This window comes from Crassostrea angulata, chromosome 4, assembly GCF_025612915.1.
Source record: "Crassostrea angulata isolate pt1a10 chromosome 4, ASM2561291v2, whole genome shotgun sequence".
NCBI classification, from domain to species: Eukaryota; Metazoa; Mollusca; class Bivalvia; order Ostreida; family Ostreidae; genus Magallana; species Magallana angulata.
Genome location: NC_069114.1, coordinates 26,675,681 through 26,696,423, shown reverse-complemented (window position 1 = coordinate 26,696,423; position 20,743 = coordinate 26,675,681). Strand labels below are relative to the sequence as shown.

The following is a 20,743-nucleotide window of genomic DNA, read 5'->3' as shown; positions in this document are numbered from 1 at the left end:
AATTTTTTTTATATTAGCTCACATTTATCAATTTGAATTTTTTAACATTTTTTGTGAAATTAGTGTCTCATTGTGATTCTTCATATATGACTCATTTAGATAAGTTAGCCGTTGACTTTAATATAAAAATTAAAGAGAAGTTTTTAGTGTTAACTTACCCAACTTTTGGCTTTTCTATAAATATTCATAAAAAGAAGAAAAAAAACATGCCTTTAATATAAAAACTCAGAAACAAATTTGTTAGAGGTACAATATTCAAGTTGCTTCATATTTTCAGTCATAATAGAGAAAATCTACATAGGTTACCTGTTATCTGCATCAAATGACTGGCATTTCTTTTTATCTTCGAGGTCCTAAAAATTGCAGAAGAAAGATTTTGTGAAATTGCACTATTTCAAACCTTCTTTTGAAATACTGTAGATTCCTTATTAATGGGAGTACTGAATTCGCTAGCTCATTGCAGAGAATATAATATAAAACTGTGAATGCTGAATATTTATTATCATAGAAAATTTTAAACAGTTAACAAATGTCAGAAAAATTACAGCAAGATTTTAGAATCCCAAATGTAACTTTTAGAAAAATCATGTACCTGGTAGATATTGCTTCCTTGCATATACAATGTAATTAGAAAACTACAGTAAGGCCATAATAAAATTACTGTTTGTTTGGAATTGCCGCCCGCCTCATCTAAATAACCCCCGCTGAAAAAAATTTATTGGCAAAATATAAAGAACATTTTTTTTTATTGTTTTGTTTCGTTGTACCAACAGGTTAATAAATAGTTCGTTCCTCAAATGTTTTTTTTTTTAAATCGGGTTCGATCTCCTCATAATATTCATGAACACACTTGATCAATAAAACGTTTTCTTTGAAGTATTTCTAATATTGAGATTCGAAGGTTCTCGCAAACGCGCCAAAATGTCAAACCAGTGGTGGAAAACGTTCGAGTCCTGAAGACTCATCAACCATTCTGTTGTGCGTATCCATGCAGTTGAATGGTGAAATTAAAATAAGCAACAGAATATAAAGTTTTGATAGCGATGACATGTGGAACAGAGGTTGCATTGGAGATGGACAAGACCGACATGTCGAGATTGAAAACCGCCACGCTGGGGGAGATATCGGTCCAGTTGTCATTAAAACTACATGGGTCAGAGATTTTTTATCCTGATATAGAAGAAGAAATAAATGTGGTCCGTCAGTTCGATAAGTCCTTAAAATACGTCACATATAAAATCAATAGCAATACTGTTGATCCGGTACCCCCTCAGCGTGCAAACGCACTGCACCACATCATGCAAACTCAGACATTGTGTACAAAATCGGCTCCAAAAAAGACACAAATGAAAAGAAGTTTACAGGGTGTGTACATTGCTTTACACATGAACACATAAAATTAGAAAAATCTGACATGTTGAATTCATATTATATATCTTGACAACACATACACTAATCAGTATGAGACATAAATGTTATTGTTGTCTCTGACTTGGTGTAGAAACATTTAGACATATATTTTGATTGTTTAAACACTTAATGACAGTTTCAGTTTACTGAATGTTATTTTTGAGCACTCTTTTGTGTGTGTTTTTCTTGTTTGACATGAACAAAAAAAAGTAATAAACATTTCACTGTTTTCAATTGACATTTTAATTCTACAACAATTATAAAATAAATTTCCAATTTGAAAAAAAAATAAATAATTCACCTCCCTCCCTCCTGGGTCTGAAAACACCCAGGCGGCAATTCCAAACAAACATTTTTTTAAGGATGGCCTAATCTTGAAAGGACAAAATAAAATGTTGATACATTTGTGTTTACTACAAATTATATAAAAGTTGATGTAAAATACCTCTCTGAAATACTGCAGCTCAATCTCGGCCCGAGACAATGACCTTGGACCTTCATCCTTTGGGCATTCAGTGTCCATCTTATCTTCCCTGGTTTTGGTGCTGGTCATCAGTTTCATTCTTTTGAAGGTAGGGGTATTCTGCGCATTGAAAAGTAAACCAATTTTAATTGTGCACATTATGAAATCAGTGTAAATTCAACTTTTTCAACAACAAAAATTTTCTCCCATAATTGGTACAACATGCACAATGAAAAAGTTACAGAATTTAATTCTAAAGAAAGTCGTTTTAATGAAAAATATACATGTATCATACAATTTTCATGTTAAACATTTCTAAAAATCACTTTATTTTTCTCATGGTATGACCTTGTACCTTTGGTTTTTCTGGGAGAAAGTCCGGGTCTTCATCATCGCTGCTCTCAATAATGTTTCGTTTATGAGATGCCTTCTTCACTTTTGATTCTTGTTTAGGGTTATTTTGAACTTCCTACAATATTCAAAGTACATGTACATCTTCCAAAAGAAAACCCAGAATTTTTGCATCATTAGATGCTGAGACACATAAGTAAGATAAAGTGAAGTTAAATTTTGAACTAAAGTTAAAGATACATGTACATCTCTGATAGTAAACTAGCTACCAACAAAAATAGCCAACCCAAAATATGCCTAGATATTTTGTATACTGTGATTATTACCAACTGCTACAATTTAAGGAAAGGACAACTTTTGGCTTTATAAAACTTTTACCTACAAAATACTCTTTATTTAAGCTAGCTGAGTCCAAGGAGAGAGAAATTATTATTTAATTAAAAGATCTGCTTTGACCTTAATCTGGAAACTGCCTTATTCATGGGTTTAAACTTATTTGTTGTTGAACTTGACCATTCACAGAATTTGGGAATTGTAACTACACGTTCTTTGGCTAAAAGCACTCTATCGGGCTATGGGTAGTGTCTAAACCAGTAAAGTCCAGGAATTTTAAATCCAGATAAGTGGTTTTGGAAGGACAGACAATGTGCTGTTTCAATATCATATAGATAATGCTTGATGTGATGCTGAAAAACAAATGCCATTAAATCCCAGTAGCTCACATGTTCTGGGGAATCTGGAATGATGACAGGACTTTCAGTTGTCTTTCTCCCAGGTGACAAAAATGCAGCTGCTTTTTTGCATGTCTTCACTACCTTTATCAAAAGGAAAAAAATAATATGAGACAATGGATAAACTGTTCAAATACAAGTGAAAATTAATAAACATTTGTAATATTAAAGAAGTTTAGGATGTTCATTAACAAATAGGTTCAAAATTGTGGGGTCAAAACCAAGCAAACACATTTACTGGTATATCTTTCAATGCTTGAAACTCAAAAACAAAAAAAAGTACTGAAACAATTTGAAAGTAATACCTTGCCAAATATGCTATCAGAATCTTTGAATGCCTCTGACAATTTCCTAGATCTCTCCTCCTTTATAGTGCTCTCTTTTTTATCAGTCTTAGCATGAATATCTTCCAGCAATTCCTCTTCCACATCTGGAGGTGACAGTCTAAAACTTATTCTTCCTGCTGACCTCCGTCTTCCCCTCTGTTCTTTGAAAAGATCCTCTTCATCTTCTTCCTCATTTTCCACAGCAATACTCTCTGCATCTGATTGGCTTAATGCTGCTGCAACAGTCTCCTCTCTTTCTCCTGATTGGCCAAATTCCTGTGATGTGTGTCCTGATTGGTTGTTTTCTGGATAACCTGACTCTGCCTGAGAATTGTGATCTATCTGTGTGTCCATATCATATGGGTTTTTTGTGCCTCTCCCTGGTGCGTCTTCCTTAGAGAGTCTTATTGCTTGCTGAAATACAATGTGAATATTGAGAATGCACTCAAAATAACAAAATTGAAAAGCTCATTCATGACAGGGTTAACGCTTTTAGTATATACAAGTATGCCAACGGCACCCCACCCCTTTACCGTTCTGTTGTGGCATTCTAGACTCTGTGTTGTTTCATTTAAGACTCTGTTAAAAATATGAAGAACATATTTGATTTACACTCACCACAATTTCAAACATTTCCTCTTTTGTCATCCCTTTTGTATCAAATCCACTATCTGTTATAGACACAAATAAAATAATGTTACTTCATAAAAAAAATCATCTCATGAACTGTCAAAAACCACAAAATCTATAAAATTGTCACTGACATTTACCATGTCTACAGGTATTTGAACATACACAAATAAGATTATACCATATGCATAATAAAGCATAAAGGTTTTACTTGTTTGTAAACTACTGGGTTCATAAAAGGAAAGAATTTTGCAAATAAAAATAAAGCGGCTACATGTATATGGTAATATTTTGTTTGATCAAATTCATGTACCGGTATATGTTTTTTTTAGAAATTGAGTTTTCTTGAAACTATTTTATACCCTTCAACATCTGTCTGCATTCTCTTTCTTCTGCTGAGACTTTTGGAATTTTGTAATTCCGTTGAAGTGATAAAAAGTCCTCTTCATCTTCATTTGCTGTCAAGGTCTATCAGGAAAAAATCAGATATCAAAATTCAAAGTGGGAACATTTCTATCTTACATGAATGAAAGAATAATTAAATATGCCCATTTAACATTTGTTTGAATAATTCTGTTCTAGATGTAGGCAGTTTGGTAAAAAGACATCTGTCTAGATATTTTGATACTCCTCTACACATAGGAATAAAATGTATACGAAAATAAAATAGGACCAAACCTTTTGTCTAGCTTTTCTTTCATGATTCCGCTGCCTGTTCTCCATTTCATCGAACCCTGACCTGTAATAATAATAAACAAATAGAGGAAAGCATATGTAAGATAACTTAAAAATCATTAGTGTATGCCTGACATGACACTGAAACTTTGACAATCAATGAATCATGGAGACAATACGTTAATAAAAGTGACATACGAAATTGTTTTATTCGACCGAATTTCCTCGCCCGATAAAAATGAAAATAAAAAGAACCTGGTAGATATATTAACTGAAAATAATCAAATTTTTGAGAACAAACTTACTTATCTAAATACGTTACGTCTTAAACACCAAACACACACTGATAAAAATATCTTCGGAGGCTTCCACGTATCTTTCTCAAAACATTGGTTAAAAAATGGCGGGAGATACGTAAAGGTTAAAACCCCAAAATGTTGTTTGAATTTCCGGAAAGAATTTGCCCTCTTCCCTTTAAGGAGTAATTACCGCAGTGTCGATGTGTATAAATCAAAATATTGGAATAATATGAACAGATACCACTTTTTGCATATCTGGATCTCCTTTAAATATAAATTTCATGCGCGGATCCATAATTTTTTCGGGGGGGGGGGGGGTATTTGAATTTGTCGGGGGGGGGGGGGGGGGGGTTGCAGAGGCATATCTTTGGTATTTATAATTTAAATTTAAGAAATTTGAATTTTGCAGTGGGATCTGGTCCTCCTGACCCCTTCTAGATCCGCGCAGAACTCCAGCATTCCCCTCTTCCTTTTTCTGACAATGTAAATTTATTACACGGAAAGATTCTATTTCAACCTTTCAGTTTAATAGATTGGCTCTCGAATCGTGGATCAGTATTTCATAAGAAAGGTTTTGAAATATCGATGTGAATGTTTTAATAACATTGTTGGATGATGACTGAATTCATACGAGGGTTGATCCAAAGTATAATGCCATCGATGCATGTGCACTGAGTATATGAAAACTTGGCGTTGCAAGGGATAAAAATTCGCAGTTTGATATTCGAGTCACATGATAATACCTATATACATACCTTAATTCAGATCTGAAATATTCAGCACAAAATGACTATTGATTAATTAATTGCTTCTAAAGATAGCATAACAAATATAGAGTGTGGGGTATCAGTCTAACCCTGTGTTATCAAAATCAATCGTAACATTCTCAAAATTTTAACATCGGTTGTAGAAAAGATTCATGCTAAATCTGTTATACAAATATTTTTGTTTGGAACTTTTTTTTTTATATAGTTAACGTGAAATTTCAAGTTACAGTAAATCATGCTTATAACAAAGTGCCAAGGACAGACGATTTTACTTCGTTATAATTATAATTCGTTTTATCCGTTAATTAGCTTCGCAATATGTTTTAAACCCTCAAGGAATTCAAATCACTTCATTATAAACGTCAATTCATTATAAGCGTCTTTGCTCTACGCGTGTTTTACAGTACTCTGAAATAAAGACGTCGAACTAGACTTATAAGGCGATATTAAATTTGTATAATTTCAGTTCTATAGTCAACGAAATTAAAGAATTGAATGCGAATTTAAACCATGATTGTGCATATTTTGATATTTTAATTTAATTAAAATTCAGCGCCTATGAGAAGGGCGTTGCGCTTCACGTGATATTACTCTTGGATTAACCCTTTAAATTAATTTCATGTTTACTTTGAATAAATTACTTTTAATATCAAGCGCATAATATCATTTTAAAAAGGAGACAGTCCTACCAAAATAATTCAACATGCAATGAAAAAAGGGGACAAGCAATACGTTCAGAATTCATGTAATTTTTCTGTATATTTACAGTGTAATAGCTGTTTGGATCAAATCAACAGAAATCTCTCTTGAACAGGGATAGAACATATACTCTGTAATAAATCAGCTCACTTGTTTGAGAGCGGTGGAGTGGGTTGAAGTTGGGGGGGGGGGGGAGGGGGGTTACCTAGTGATTAATAAAAAATTGTGGAAGGTTACATTATTGCATCTAAACCACACAGACACAAGTCTGTAGCACTCAAATATTTGAGAGTATTTAAACAATAAAATGCTTTCTTTGGTGATTCATTCGGGATATGAAGGTAGCGACATTGCAGGAAAAACACTTAACCCGCGTTAGCAGGTTGTGTAAATTTTTCCTGCAATGATCGGTACCTTCATAACCCGCATGAATCATCAAAGATAGCATTTTATTGTTTATATTAACATCTTTCTTTAACTAATTAATAAACTTATCATGAAAAGTTAGTAAAATTCACTAAATTACTGTTAATCATAATGTAAAAAAGTACGTTAGCTAAAAGAAACAGCCAAATCGTTTCCTGTGAGACTTTGAGTCTGGCATCATCATGATTATTTCGTGCAGTCCGGGATTTTACTAAGGTCGCTGTAGGTTCAGACCAATCGATAAACAGGGCGTGTCAATTTCAGTCTTGTCACTTTCAGCCGCTGTAGATTTCGACCAATCGATAAATAGGGCGTGTAGATTTCAGTCTGGTTGTTTCTATAGAGCTATGAATTAACTACAAGTTTCCGTAAGAAATAGAGAAAATTGTGCTAGGTAGATGTAAATATAAGTTGATGTATTTTAAAATATCATAAAACATATTCAGAATTTAGTCTCCATCATGTTATAACCCTTGGTGTTTTGTACACATAAAAAAAAGCCAGTATTTTAGAGTACTCTCTCATTTAATAATTTGTCTAGCGGTGCTTTACTATATTTGCTGCATCGATCGATCATGCTTTAATTTGAATTTTCACTTGGTAGTGTAAGCAAATGTTATTAACTTCATGCAGGTATTCCAGCACTGGTAAAAACCAAAAAAGTAAATTCTCTGGAAATTGACAATATGTAAGTCTTTGTCTTGAAGTGTAATTCCTCTTATAAAGTACTGATGTGCTAAATGGTTAATTTCATATTTTAGAAGACCGAACCCTAGAAAAGCAGAAATATGCTCTGTCACAGTCAAGTTTTTTTCAGATTACAATCAAATTTCTTTTACAGCATATTGTACATCTTTTTACCTAGTATTGTAGAAAAACACATTTTGATATTTATAAAAATTTTAATTAACTATCGTGGTATTTAATTTTTCTCTTCTTATCCTATTAAGCTGTATGAATTGTGATGAAAAAGCGGACAAAATATGGTAAGTAAAATATACAATAAATGTTGAACCAAGTGTTTACATGTATCACACACAGAGAACATGTCCATTTCTAAGACTAATGAAACACAACTTTTGTAGGACATATATCAATTGTCTTCAAATCACCATAGCACTTGACAAAGTACAACTTTCAAATTCAACAGAGTTCTAAGTCTTCTGAAGAACACGATTGTTGATGGTTAGGTTTCTGATGAACATGTAACAATTGAAACAAGAGTTCCACTCATTAACAATTCGCTTCAAAGTTCATGTACTAGAACAAGTAGAAGTTCATTTTTCATTTGATGACTTCACCCTCCAATTTTTTCTGCCTCAGTGACTTCAGTCTCTCAACCCATTGGTCCATTTTGACTTCAGGATCAACACACAGCTACAATGAATAGAAAATGATTTCAAACATACTGGTTTTTTCAAAAACACTTTATATAGTAATTATTAATGCATAGTCTCCATAATAATGGTGTGATAGTACAGATTAAAGAATGTAGAATCATTTAGGTATACAGTAATATCAGTATACATTTCTTCTCTTTTTTTCTCCTCATTTAATTTGTCATTGGACAATAAATGTAACATTACTTTAAGTCTACAATGTCAACTATGTTTAGAATCTTTTGGTACTGAATTCCAAACATTGAATCCAAAATTTGCCATTATTGTAAGAAAAAGAAAAGAATAATATTGATAACCCCAGATATTGTTCTGCTTAATTTAAGGATATCGTCGGTCCTATGACACATTAAGCGGTGCACACAAATTGAATACTGCGCGTTAGTGCGGTATGATAATTTTTCTGCACCGTTTGGTGTGTCATAGGACCTACTACATCCAGAAATAAGCATTCAATGCTTATATTTTCATACTGATGTCTATTTGTATGAAATATTATGTATCACCGCTATAAAGCCATTATTTACGCTCTTAGTCAGGGATTTGAAACATACATGGAACAGCCATATTAACATATCTCTTTTTTATTAAGGAGTATAGATATAAATTAATGATTGTTTTTCAAAAGTACAAATCAAATTGGTTAAACCGTTATGTATTGTATGATTCAAAGTTTCATTTAATCTTACAAAAATATATATACTCAAAACATGTGAAGACATTTATATTTGTGCTCATGGTGCATGAATTAGCAAAGTATATTCATAGAAAATTGAATGTTGCAGATTACTAATGCAAACATACGGGGAAATATACACTGAATGTAAATATTCTTTTATAATAGAAGATAAACTACAATGATATAAAAGGACTAACATTGGAGTGAGCTAGTTTCGACAGATCATCCACCTCCAGAATCTTCTTCACTGCCATGTCAGGCTTAAACTCAGCAGCTGTGCCAAAAGAAAACTCTTCTTCCTTTTTTGAACCTGTCTTTTCTTTATCCTGTAGGAGTAATTTTTTTTTAAAAGACATGTGATTGAGCCTTAGTAGATACAGTCAAACTTTGTTATCTCGAACTAAATAGGACTATTTAAAAACTTTGAGATATCGAGGGTAAAATACTAGTACTTAAAATTCATGTGATTGGGGCTTACAAATCAAATTTACATATCCATTGTATTCCAGTGTTTGAGATGTCAAAGTTCAGCTTTGATTTCAAATTTATTTAAGGTGTGTTAAGACAGGCTCACAGTGAAAAAATATTTGTAATGACAATGTTGTCACAAATCTCATTAAATTTTTCAACAGAGTTTCTTAAAGATGGTAATCTTTATACAAGTAAAACCTTTTAGAGAAAATATCAAAGCAAAATCCCTTACAAATCTGTTGGAGACAAATGAAGATTGGATGAAGGAGGAGCTCTCAATGTCCTTGATGGCGTTGGAGAACTGCAGCTGTTCCTGATGGGTTTTACTTCCTGTCCCCGCCGCTGAACCCGTCAGCTGCTCCTTGATCTTTTCATCTGCCGCAGCTTTGAAAACATTTTAAAAATATTTTTTACAACAAACAGAGATTCTTAGAAGACCAGAAGCAAATTAGTTTCCGGACTCAGACTGATAACACAAACTGTAATACTCATCTTTACAAGCCAGGGGTGACAATCCATGGTGAATAGAGAAACACCACTGATCGTTACCCATGGCTAGTGAAGATGTGTAAAACTATGTTTATAGTGAAGTCCCAGGGACAGTTTTGTTTTAATTCGTTAATACCTGGTACATGTACACATAACTTGTTATATTTGATACATTTATAAAACATTTTGAGGCTATAGGAATGAAACTGACCTCACTACAATTTAATGTGAATTCATTATAAGTGTACTTGCTGTAAACATGTTTTACTGTAGTATGGCCATTGGCAGAGGCGGATCCAGCGATTTGGAAAAGGGGGGGTTCCAATTGATGATAATCAATACGTGCAAAATTCATTATTTGTCAATAAACAAGGCCTTTTGAACGTTTTCTGTGCGTAAATTCAATTAACAATTATCTCGTCAATATCTACATGTATTTCATACCTATTTTAATATCAGAGTGCACTGCATTTATTAAGCGTTTTGGGTTAGGTAAGGAAGATTTGCACAATTTCTAGCCTTAGAAAAAAACCCAAGTCTTCAGCAATGAGAACGTGCGTCTATGCTTAATAGAAAGAAACACTAAAAAAAACAAAAAAAAGTAATTCAGACTTATTACGACAAGCTATTATAAATATGAATTTTGTGGTAATTTTTTTTATGTCTTTGATTAAATTCTGAACTATTTATCGATTTTGATTTCTATCGATTGCCTTCTTAAATAAAGGTCTGAATGATACGATATGACAAAAATGGGAATACTTTATCTGCTGAATAGATTGTACATGTGTAATACAATGGTACAAGCAATAGTCGTCCCAGGGAACCTGATGTGACCTCTGTAATGGGTGCCCAACATCACCCGGCACAAGTACAGATGCGATCATATTCAAGAAAGTTTTGAAAAGTTTTGCATTTACATAATGGTTTACATATAAACCCCTTACACGGTATTTTTGTAACGTAATTTCCGATTCTTGGAAACAAAACCAAACAAAAAAATGGCTTCGTTTGTGATTCAGGTATGAAGGTAGCTAGCATACCAGAAAAATAGCATAAGAAATTCTTTAAATGAGCAATTTTAAAAGCATTTATTTGAGATAATTAAAGTATTTATAGTATAAATGGGAAAAATTGCCTTTAAATAGGCATTACAAGTTTTCCAAAAAACTCATATGCCCCAGAGAAAGGGGGGGTTCCGACCCCCGGAACCCCCCCTCTGGATCCGCCACTGATTGGGGTGTACTTGTACATGCTTTTACTATTTGCATACCTGCAGCTTTGAGGGCCATATGCATTCTGGCCTGGGCCTGCTCTGCTGGTGTCTGTGAGTGACAAAAACGGGGAGAAATTTATAAGACTGGAATACACTGAACAGCAAGAAAGCAAAAGGAAAGTTTTTATCATTTAAAATACGAGGAAATCAATCTGAATGTCGATAGTGCATACTTTTTTTTCTCGAATAAATGTAGAAAAACAAAATTTAATGTTAATTTAATTAGCATAATTTGTATAATGCAAAGATGCCTTTTAGGTTTGCTTGAAACTGGTTTAGTGGTTCTCGAGAAGAAAATAAAAATATAAAATGTTAAAGCCATGAACAACATCAACGATTGAAGACTGGATAAATTTGGATCAGAAAGGCTCTATTGAGAACTCTGCTCAAGTGAACTACATGCATTAATAAAAAACAATTGCTCTCCAAACTGACATTGTATGTAATATCCATTAGTTAAACAAGGCGATAATATGTAGTTATAAACAATCAATAACTTACCATGTCGGCAAAGCCAGGAATATCCCTGTTAATACAAAATACAAATGAAAAAGATAATAAGTGTTGCTCAATAAATTACAAGCACAACAATTTGGTCAGAGATTTTATTTTAGTAAAATTAGAAATCAAAGATCACTGGATACTCATTACAGGGACCAACCTAGAGCAAAATTTTAGGGAGACTTCACTTCTCCGTAACAGAAAAATAGAGAGACGTTTGAGAAATCGGGGGGATTTCCATTACTTGACAACAGCATAATGCTTATGACTCAACTTTTAATAATTCAAAATTAGATTAGAAGTCAATAAAAAATAAAACAACTTCTAAAAATAAAAAAAAAACTTATCCAATTTATTAAATTTTATTTATTTGATGTATTCATACATTTTATAGATGAAATGTGTTGTAATTGTGTTAGCTAAATGACAAATTAAATCAGTCTCTGTATTTCTGTGTATTTTGGAGGTATTAGTCTAACCCTTTGACCCAATTACAACCGTTATGTAGATGATCTTATGTTTAAAGATTACTGTAAACAAACAGTTTTATGATTGTTTTAGCATTACTTTGGCAGAGTTATTAACTAATTACAAGTTACCAACTAATTGTAACATCAACACCAAAAGAATTAAACATCGGTTGCACAGTATGTGGTTGCATCACCCGTATTTATAACCCGCTAAAGATAAGAGTCTTGAGTAATTAATCACAACAGGGGTTAACTGAGACTGTGAAAACGTCTTTAGAATTAGTTAATTATCATTTTATTGCCTTTGGGGTTAATTTACACGATTGTGAACTCATAATACAGGGCGACTTCAACTTCTCTTTCGGAGGGAATTCCGGCGAAGTTACCAATCAAAAAGCGACTATTTCGCCCAAGTCGCCCCCTAGGTTGGTCCTTGCATTATAAATCTTTACAACATTTTATGACAGTTTTACCTTTTTATCATAAAAATATATGACAGTGTATCATACACAATTTTCCTCAACTTCAATAACAATAACAAAATCACAAAATATATTTTCAATTCATAAATTTAAACAGATAAACTGTAATCTTCATATTAATATTTGAATTGTATGTGTAAAAGAACTAACTCTGTTGCCTTATTTTTGGGACTTTTATCCCTACGTCTCTCTTTTGAACGGGATCTAAAAGAATAAACAAAACTTTCATTTTTGAAAACAGTAAACTCAAAATGAATTAACTATAAAATTAATATTTCTAGAAAATCCATATCTTTCAAATATTGATCATTATTCAAGTTAATATCATACCTTTTTGACCTTTGCCTGTCTCTGCTTAATGACCTTGAATAACGAGATCTTCGCCTGCTGCGACTGGATGATCGTGATCTTCTGTCGTAACTTCTGGATCTTCGGTCACGACTTCTAGATCTCCGTCTTGAATAACGATCTCTGCTGCGAGATCTTGACCTTGACCTATATCTCACTCTCTCTAAGCTAGGCGACCTTCTCCTGCTCCTTGACCTTGATCTTCGTCTTGACCTCTCTGGTGAGGATGATGGTGAACGTCGATGATGCTTTGACTTCTTTGATTTTTTATGCTTTGATGACAATCTGCTGTCTCCACTACTTACAGACCTGAATAAATTGAATTTCATGATATACATTTTTTTACATGGAAATGCAGTTTTTGCCACTCGATTAATCTAGAATAACTTTCAAAACAATTCTCTTTTCTTTGAAAAATTTTATTTGATCAATTTTAGCAAACAAGTTTGACTTGTGAAAGTATAAAAGAATTTAAGGACTGGATGATGTGAACAATGTGAACATCAAATCAAATTGTTTAAGAATTACATGGCTTAATTATCAGATGACATAGATCAATAACATTGATGCTATGGGGTGTGTTCTTGGATGAGGCCTTGTCATGCTTCAGCAGCTCAAATGGTTAATTACTATGCGTAATAGACTAGTGTTCAGTCCATGGGTGGGGGTCTATAACGTTAACTGCTATGCAACATAGTAAACTTGGTTAACATACACATAACAGGCACGTAGCATCAGGGGGGGCCAGGGGGGGCCTGGCCCCCCCCACTTTTTCTCGCAGCAACAAATTTTTTAACATTTACATATAAAAAAATGAATGATAATGGAGTTGGCCCCCCCCCCCCCCCACTTTTTTGGAAGTTAGTAAAAAATTGATATGAAAATAAGGAAACGAGTAGTCAAATTGAAGGTACTACCCCTTCCCCCCCCCCCCCCCCACGGATTAGGAATTTCAAGATTTGGAGAAAAAAATTTTTTGGTAGGGAAGAATTTTTTAGGAAGTATAGTTGAGTCCCCCCCCACCACGGATTAGGATTTTGAAGATTTTTATAAAACTTTAAATTTCCTTCTTTTTTCTTTTTTTTTTTTTTTTGCTTGTCAAGATTTTTTTTTTTTTTTTGCTTGTCAAGATTTTTTTTTGGATGGGTCTGGCCCCCCCACTTTCAAAAACGATGCTACGTGCCTGCATAAGATACATACTGCTGTGCGACCAACTCTCGCTGAATACCAATTCTCCCCAGTGCATTGATACATCATTTTTCACATATAATTTTATGTGTTGATAAAATGACATAACAATGCACTGGCGAGAAATGATCATTGTTGAGAAATGGCTCTTTGCCAGTATGGCTTGAATATCATTTAATTATCTTAATTCATTATCAGTGTGTGAGTTAGAAAATTGAAAATGTATTTTACAATATTGGAGGAATTAAATAGACAAATAATATAGTTTAATTTTTGTTTATTTTAAATACAAACCTCGACCTGGAACGCTTCTTTTTCTTCTTCTTTCGTTTCTGTTTTTCCTCATCACTGTCGTAGCGAGGCATCGTCTACAACAAAATTCTTTAATAATTCGAATTTCCTCAACTTGTCGAAAAATTATGAGTCATTCACACAAAGCTGGGCTGTAACTAAACTTCTTTACAATACACCATATTGTTTGCTTGCCATTAAACGAAGATAAACTGTTTGGTAATTAAACTCACCACATAAACAAAGAAAAAATGCTACAACCAATCTGCATTTTCCACTTGCACTGCCATGTTTGTTTACCGGTTTTAGGTAAGCTGTACGTAGATGTATTCGATTCTCATGTAGGGAATACTAAGACAACTTTCTAAAATGGTAGAGCAGTTTTGTTACACATTTTTTAAATATCATTTTTAAAGACTGTTATCAGAGGCATAAATATTTATAGTTATTTATGTCTCTACTGTTATGTAAAGTTGTGAACCTTGGTCACAATGATGATGTCAATGGCTCCAGAGGCTGTACATTTCACACTGGTCAACACATCAAATATTTGTTCAATAGAGCTTATAGAAATATATTGAATGAATTAACGTTCCTCTTTGATGAAGTTCAGCAAAATCTTAGTTTGCATTGAGTCATAATCTCTAAACATTTAAGATTCGAAAGAGCTGTTACTCGGTTGCGATGAAACTTTTACGCACTTTTTTCAAGCTAGGTAAGTACTAACATAATACAAATAAGTTGGTCAATGCATAATTTACGAACAGAATATGCATATAGAATAAGAAATGAATGCATAAAATTGAAAGAACACGAAAGGAAAATTACCGGTACATGTCAGCCACGAGTTTAAGGTGTGCAATTGGGTGTAACATTATCAAAGGGTTTATATACCAGGTATCTGTGTGACGGTTCTCATTTACGAGCGGTGTTCAGATTTAAAGGTGAGCATTTTGGCCCATGGGCCTCGTTACATGTGATATGTTGCAGTTCATATGATTTTAAAAAAGTTTTCCATGTTGATAATGGGAGAGTGTCAATCCTTTTCAAATAGAGTTTCATTTTCAAAATGATGTTTATAGTCCAAAATCATGCAACTTTCTAAAGTTATACAATATATCATATATACAGCATCGATAAAAGAAAACACAAATAAATGAGAAATCAATATGCGTGTTTAAACATTTTTTATTGAAATTCAAATCAAATTTAACACTTTGTTGAAAGATATAAATACAGTAATACAGTATCTGTTTTCTGAATTCAAGCAATTTTCATCTTAGTTTTTGTTCACCTGTTCTTATAAAATCATACAAAATGATCAAAACTCAATAATGCATCAGATTTGTAATTAAAGATTTGTTGTAATTCAAAAACAAAACTTGTGTGCAAAATCAAAGTACTGAACATACCAGTAAACATACATGTAGCTTAGAAAAAATTGCTAACATTTCCAAAGTCCAGTAGATCACATGAACTAAACTGTTTTATAGGTATGTCAAACTTTTTGTTTTTTAAAGCAAAAAAAATATACATGGTCAAACACATTCAATGCTATCATACAGCAATAAACAACTAATCCTCAAATTTTTATTTTTTTTAGACAAACTGTGCAAAATATATGCAAGACAAATGAATTTTAATGAAATAAAAACAATGCACCAAATTTTACAAAAATGAGAATACTTATATTCATAATTAACCATCATGTATTAATCAAATGAATAATTACTGTAATTGCATGACAAGCATGATAGCAATACAAGTTTTGTTTTCTTTATATATACAAAAACTGCCTATTTACAATACATGTATAAAGATTCCAACATCATTGCAACATACTCAAGTCCTTCCTGAACACAATTTAATTACAAAAAGATTTTTAAAAATCCATAATGCAGCCAACAACTCACACAGAATAATGTACACCACCTTTTTTCAATACAATAGCAGTAACTTATCAACCTTGATATAATATACATACACAATAAATAGTCTGCAACATTACTCTTCATTTGGATATAAAAATACCTGTTTCAATGTTAATATATACAATGAAAGATAAAGCTCTTATGATCAACAATATATTTTTTAAAGATGGATGATTTTTTTTCCAATGGTAACAATTAAAAAATGTTAACAAATCCTGTCGATTTGTCAGAATGAATGTTATTTACACATGAGAAAATGATCCTTGTTAAATGAAAAAGACAATTCTGTCCACTCAACAATCAAAAGCACTTCATAGAAGCATTTGAATGTGAAAAATTGTTCCAGCATTACACAAACTTCCTGCTTCCAAAGTACGGTATTCACATATATAGAATGTCTTTGCAGCATATCTTTTTCCCTGTCTGAATTTACTGTGACCCTGGTGTGTCAGGAGAATAGCGTGAGCTGGTTGGGGTATACTGGGGAGAAGTTGGGGTGTACGTGGGGCTAGTGGGGGTGTACTGTGGACTCGAAGGGGAATATGAAGGGCTAGCTGGAGAGTGTCTGGGGCTAGTGGGGGAATAGGTTGGAGATGTGGGGGAATACTTTGGACTGGGGCTGTACCTTGGAGAACTTGGACTGTACTCAGGTGAAGTAGGGCTGTAGTTAGGAGAAGAGGGAGAATAAGAGGGAGAGTTGGGGGTGTATTTTGGACTGCTTGGGGAGTAAGAAGGACTTGAGGGGGAATATTTGGGAGATGATGGGGAGTACTGTGGTGAGCTGGGGGAATAAGAGGGGCTAGTTGGGGAGTAGGAAGGACTTGTGGGGCTGTACTTTGGACTGCTCGGAGAATAACTTGGACTTGTTGGGCTGTAACTGGGGCTAGTTGGAGAGTAGCTTGGAGAGCTCGGGCTGTATGATGGACTAGAAGGACTGTATGAAGGACTTGTTGGAGAATAGCTTGGAGAAGTGGGGGAGTAACTTGGGCTTGTTGGTGAGTAACTCGGGGAAGTCGGAGAGTAGCTGGGGGAAGTTGGACTGTAACTAGGAGATGTGGGGGAATAAGAGGGGCTTGTAGGAGAATATGAAGGGGATGTAGGCGAGTAAGAGGGGCTGGTAGGGGAGTAAGAAGGACTTGTTGGGCTGTATGATGGACTGGTTGGGGAATATGATGGACTTGTTGGGGAATAAGATGGGCTTGTTGGACTGTATGATGGTGAAGTTGGACTGTAGCTCGGACTTGTTGGAGAGTAGGAGGGGCTGGTTGGACTGTACGAGGGTGACGTCGGACTGTAACTCGGACTTGTCGGAGAATAAGATGGACTTGTCGGGCTGTAATTTGGAGACGTTGGAGAATACCCAGGACTCGTTGGACTGTATGAAGGGCTTGTGGGAGAATATCCTGGACTCTGTGGTGTACCAGCAGGAGATGACGGCACATAAGAAGGCGATGCTGGAGAGTAGCTAGGGGACATGCCTCCCCCTACTGGGCTAGGAATGTATGGACTGGCAGGTCCCGGGGAACCTGGCTGGGGTGACCAGGCAGGGCTGTAGCCAGGGCTGTATCCACTCTCACTAGCAGCAGATGGTGAGAAGCCTGCAGCTCCAGGGGTCATTCCACTACCAACTCCGGGTGACCAGGCACTGGCATATGCTGGTGTAGCTCCCTGCTGCCATGGGGTCATTTGAGGTGACATTCCAGCAGCAGGACTGGCTCCAGCTCCAAAGAACAAACCAGTGCCAACTGAAACAACAAATAATTCAACAATTAGTAAACTGTTAGTTATAGAGCAGAGATGTTGAGAAGTTGATCAAAATCAATCCTTTGCAATACATACTTCCGCCTGGCATTCCTGCTCCAATAGCAGTTGGAATCTCCATTCCATATTTACACTTTTCAGCATCCAACAAGAGATCAAAGCAACCTGTTCCGATTCTAGCCAGCTGGCCTACAATAATACACTCAGAGACACCCTTCATTGGGTCCATTTCTCCATGAGAGGCAGCCTCCATCAAAATGTCCACCTAACAAAAGAAAAGTTAGTTTTCAATAAAATCTAAAACATGTAAACAAAAAGTAAAATTTTTCCTCTTGAACAAGGTCAAACGGAGATTTGAGCTTACCGTTTCCTCAAAGGAGCAACGAGCCAGAGCTCCTGTTTCCTGCCTGTTGATTCCGTGTCTTGTGATGGCCATCAAGTGACCCTTTGCTGTCATGGAGTCGCACAACAGTGACAAATGTCTGTAATTGACATAGGAGCCGTCAAAGGAAATAACGTGGTTCATTTCCTTTTCTATAGACTTTCTTACAGCCTCTATCCCAAGTATCTGTAAATAACAAAATACATGATATATACATTCTTTTGACATTACAATATAATCAATAAGCATCCAAATAAGAAAATTTATTGTAGTTCTTGATCTGGCTTTTATAAAAAGCAACCATCCTGATCTATAAAAGGCTAGACAATTTTTCTCTTTTAGATTCTGTAAAAGCGAGAACCATTTCTCGACCACCTACCGAGAAGACTTCTACGATGTCATTGGTTGTTGTTCGGATTGGATCGACGTCTCTCTGACTGAGAACCTTCATCAGAGCTGTACCATCAGTTTCCAGAATCCACTCGGCTACAGCCTTAAACTCGCCCTCCTCTGTAATGGAGATCCTCTTCTTGTCCTCTGTATTGGGCAAGTGCATGTAAACCTACATAACCATACAGAAATCATTACACATGCCATTTGATGTCATGCAATTTTTATATGTATTCGTTTTTAACAAAAACAAATAAACTAAAAGTTGTAACAATGTAGAAACCTTGGCAATTGCTTCAATTCCTTGAAGGGTCATATCTGACAACAGGTTTGCCTCAATACAACGCAAGAACACATCATCTTCCATCTTGTCCACAATTTCTTCCTCCTGTAAAATGATGTTTTTTTTAAAAAAAATGTATTCTTTTCTCTATAGTTTGGATTTGTGAGAAAATTCAGAAGAAAATTTACTCTACAAAAGAATGACTCACATTCTGCATTTTGCTTTCGTCAGAGTTCATGATCCTGATTCGAAGGACAAGTTTTTCAGCATTGTCATCATTGAAGATGCAGTTCAAGTCATCACCAAATCCTACAGGATAAAACATCATGCAGATTATGATCTAATTAAAATAAGACACCAAAATGCAACAATTACAGCTTCTTCTTAAAGCTAACTCCTTACCGGCTGTAATTTTTTCAGAGATCTGTTCCATGGTAAGTTTTTTGTCTGTCATTCTTTTTCGGTCCAGTTCTATTCTGAGTAGCCAAGCGGATATTTTGGACACATCAAAGTCAGGCATTTCGTAATACACATTTACCCACTCCTGGTCCTCAGAGATCACTGTATTCTGTGGGTCAGGGTCGTAGTAGATAGCAGTGTTGGCCGTCACTTTACGCAGAGTGGTGTGTTCTAATCTACACAGTACATCCTTTAAAAAGAAAAACATTTTATTACAAGTACCTATCTTCAACTTTCTTAAGCATCAATTTAAGAGACCAAAATCCTAATACCTTTGTTAAGATTTTCAAAGCTACCTGTCTCATTTTAAATTAAAACATAAAACACATACACACTTTTAAACAAGATTTGCATAAAATAGCATTATGTTCCTTAAGTGTAAAGTTTTCTACCGATTTTTTTAAAAAAGTAATCCTTAATTATTATTTTTTACCTTGGCCTTTTCAGCATCTCTTGCAGCTTGTCCAATCAAGTAAACAGTCAGAGATGGTGTTTTTGGTTTCTTGGAGATGTTGATGATTTCCTTCAGACGGGGCACACCAAGGGTTACATTCTTGGCAGACACACCAGCATAATGGAAAGTGTTCAATGTCATCTGTGTGGCAGGTTCTCCCAGAGACTGGGCGGCAAGAGCTCCCACCATTTCACCAGGATGAGCCTGCAAAGATGTTAAAAATTTCAAAAGGTTCCAAGAAATTTCAGATGATTAATAGCTACAAAAGTCAAAAAGTTTGGGCATATGAAAATGATGCTAATATCTTTTTTTTATAATTTACCTGAGCTTGTTGGAATCTAGATTCCACTTCTCCAATGAGCCACTCGAATGCTTCTGAACTGAGACGGAACTCCTCCGTAACACGCTTGGCACACAGGGTAGATCTTATCAAACACTTGAAGAGCAGAGTAGCATTAGCATTGGCCTGGATACTGAGTCTGTCCCCTCCAGCCACCACTATCAGTCGCTTACATAAATCCTCAACTCCTACAATATCATAAGAATTCTTAGTCAACAGTGTCGTATACACACATATATCTTACATTGAAAAGCCTGATTAATATCCTATATATTACCTTCAACAACTTTAATAGGATGCAGATCAGTAGGTTTATGAGTGTCAATACGGAATATCTTCTGAGCATTCCAGATCATTCTCTGTAAATTACAGGG

The 20,743-nt window shown here is 34.7% G+C and overlaps 1 protein-coding gene across 1 annotated transcript in view; it reads right to left on the bottom strand.

The window, feature by feature from the left end:
• The window catches only part of LOC128182192 (DNA-directed RNA polymerase II subunit RPB1-like), a 36,975-nt gene that overhangs the window by 10,341 nt on the left and 5,891 nt on the right, over positions 1-20,743 (bottom strand). Inside the window, exons 16-43 of the mRNA XM_052850796.1 lie at positions 20,647-20,743; positions 20,352-20,557; positions 20,009-20,233; positions 19,519-19,765; positions 19,325-19,425; positions 19,117-19,221; positions 18,823-19,005; positions 18,426-18,629; positions 18,140-18,326; positions 17,689-18,045; positions 16,618-17,345; positions 14,373-14,446; positions 12,873-13,199; positions 12,693-12,746; positions 11,591-11,615; positions 11,087-11,138; positions 9,557-9,708; positions 9,051-9,179; positions 8,105-8,154; positions 4,590-4,650; positions 4,274-4,379; positions 3,900-3,952; positions 3,261-3,695; positions 2,947-3,039; positions 2,229-2,342; positions 1,856-1,993; positions 307-353; positions 159-174 (exon numbers count right to left, since the gene is read on the bottom strand). The exon at positions 20,647-20,743 is cut by the window's right edge and continues 154 nt beyond it. Of these exons, the coding sequence (XP_052706756.1) occupies positions 159-174; positions 307-353; positions 1,856-1,993; positions 2,229-2,342; positions 2,947-3,039; positions 3,261-3,695; positions 3,900-3,952; positions 4,274-4,379; positions 4,590-4,650; positions 8,105-8,154; positions 9,051-9,179; positions 9,557-9,708; positions 11,087-11,138; positions 11,591-11,615; positions 12,693-12,746; positions 12,873-13,199; positions 14,373-14,446; positions 16,618-17,345; positions 17,689-18,045; positions 18,140-18,326; positions 18,426-18,629; positions 18,823-19,005; positions 19,117-19,221; positions 19,325-19,425; positions 19,519-19,765; positions 20,009-20,233; positions 20,352-20,557; positions 20,647-20,743 (4,566 nt within the window). The remainder of the gene's footprint in view (positions 1-158; positions 175-306; positions 354-1,855; positions 1,994-2,228; positions 2,343-2,946; positions 3,040-3,260; positions 3,696-3,899; positions 3,953-4,273; positions 4,380-4,589; positions 4,651-8,104; positions 8,155-9,050; positions 9,180-9,556; positions 9,709-11,086; positions 11,139-11,590; positions 11,616-12,692; positions 12,747-12,872; positions 13,200-14,372; positions 14,447-16,617; positions 17,346-17,688; positions 18,046-18,139; positions 18,327-18,425; positions 18,630-18,822; positions 19,006-19,116; positions 19,222-19,324; positions 19,426-19,518; positions 19,766-20,008; positions 20,234-20,351; positions 20,558-20,646) is intronic.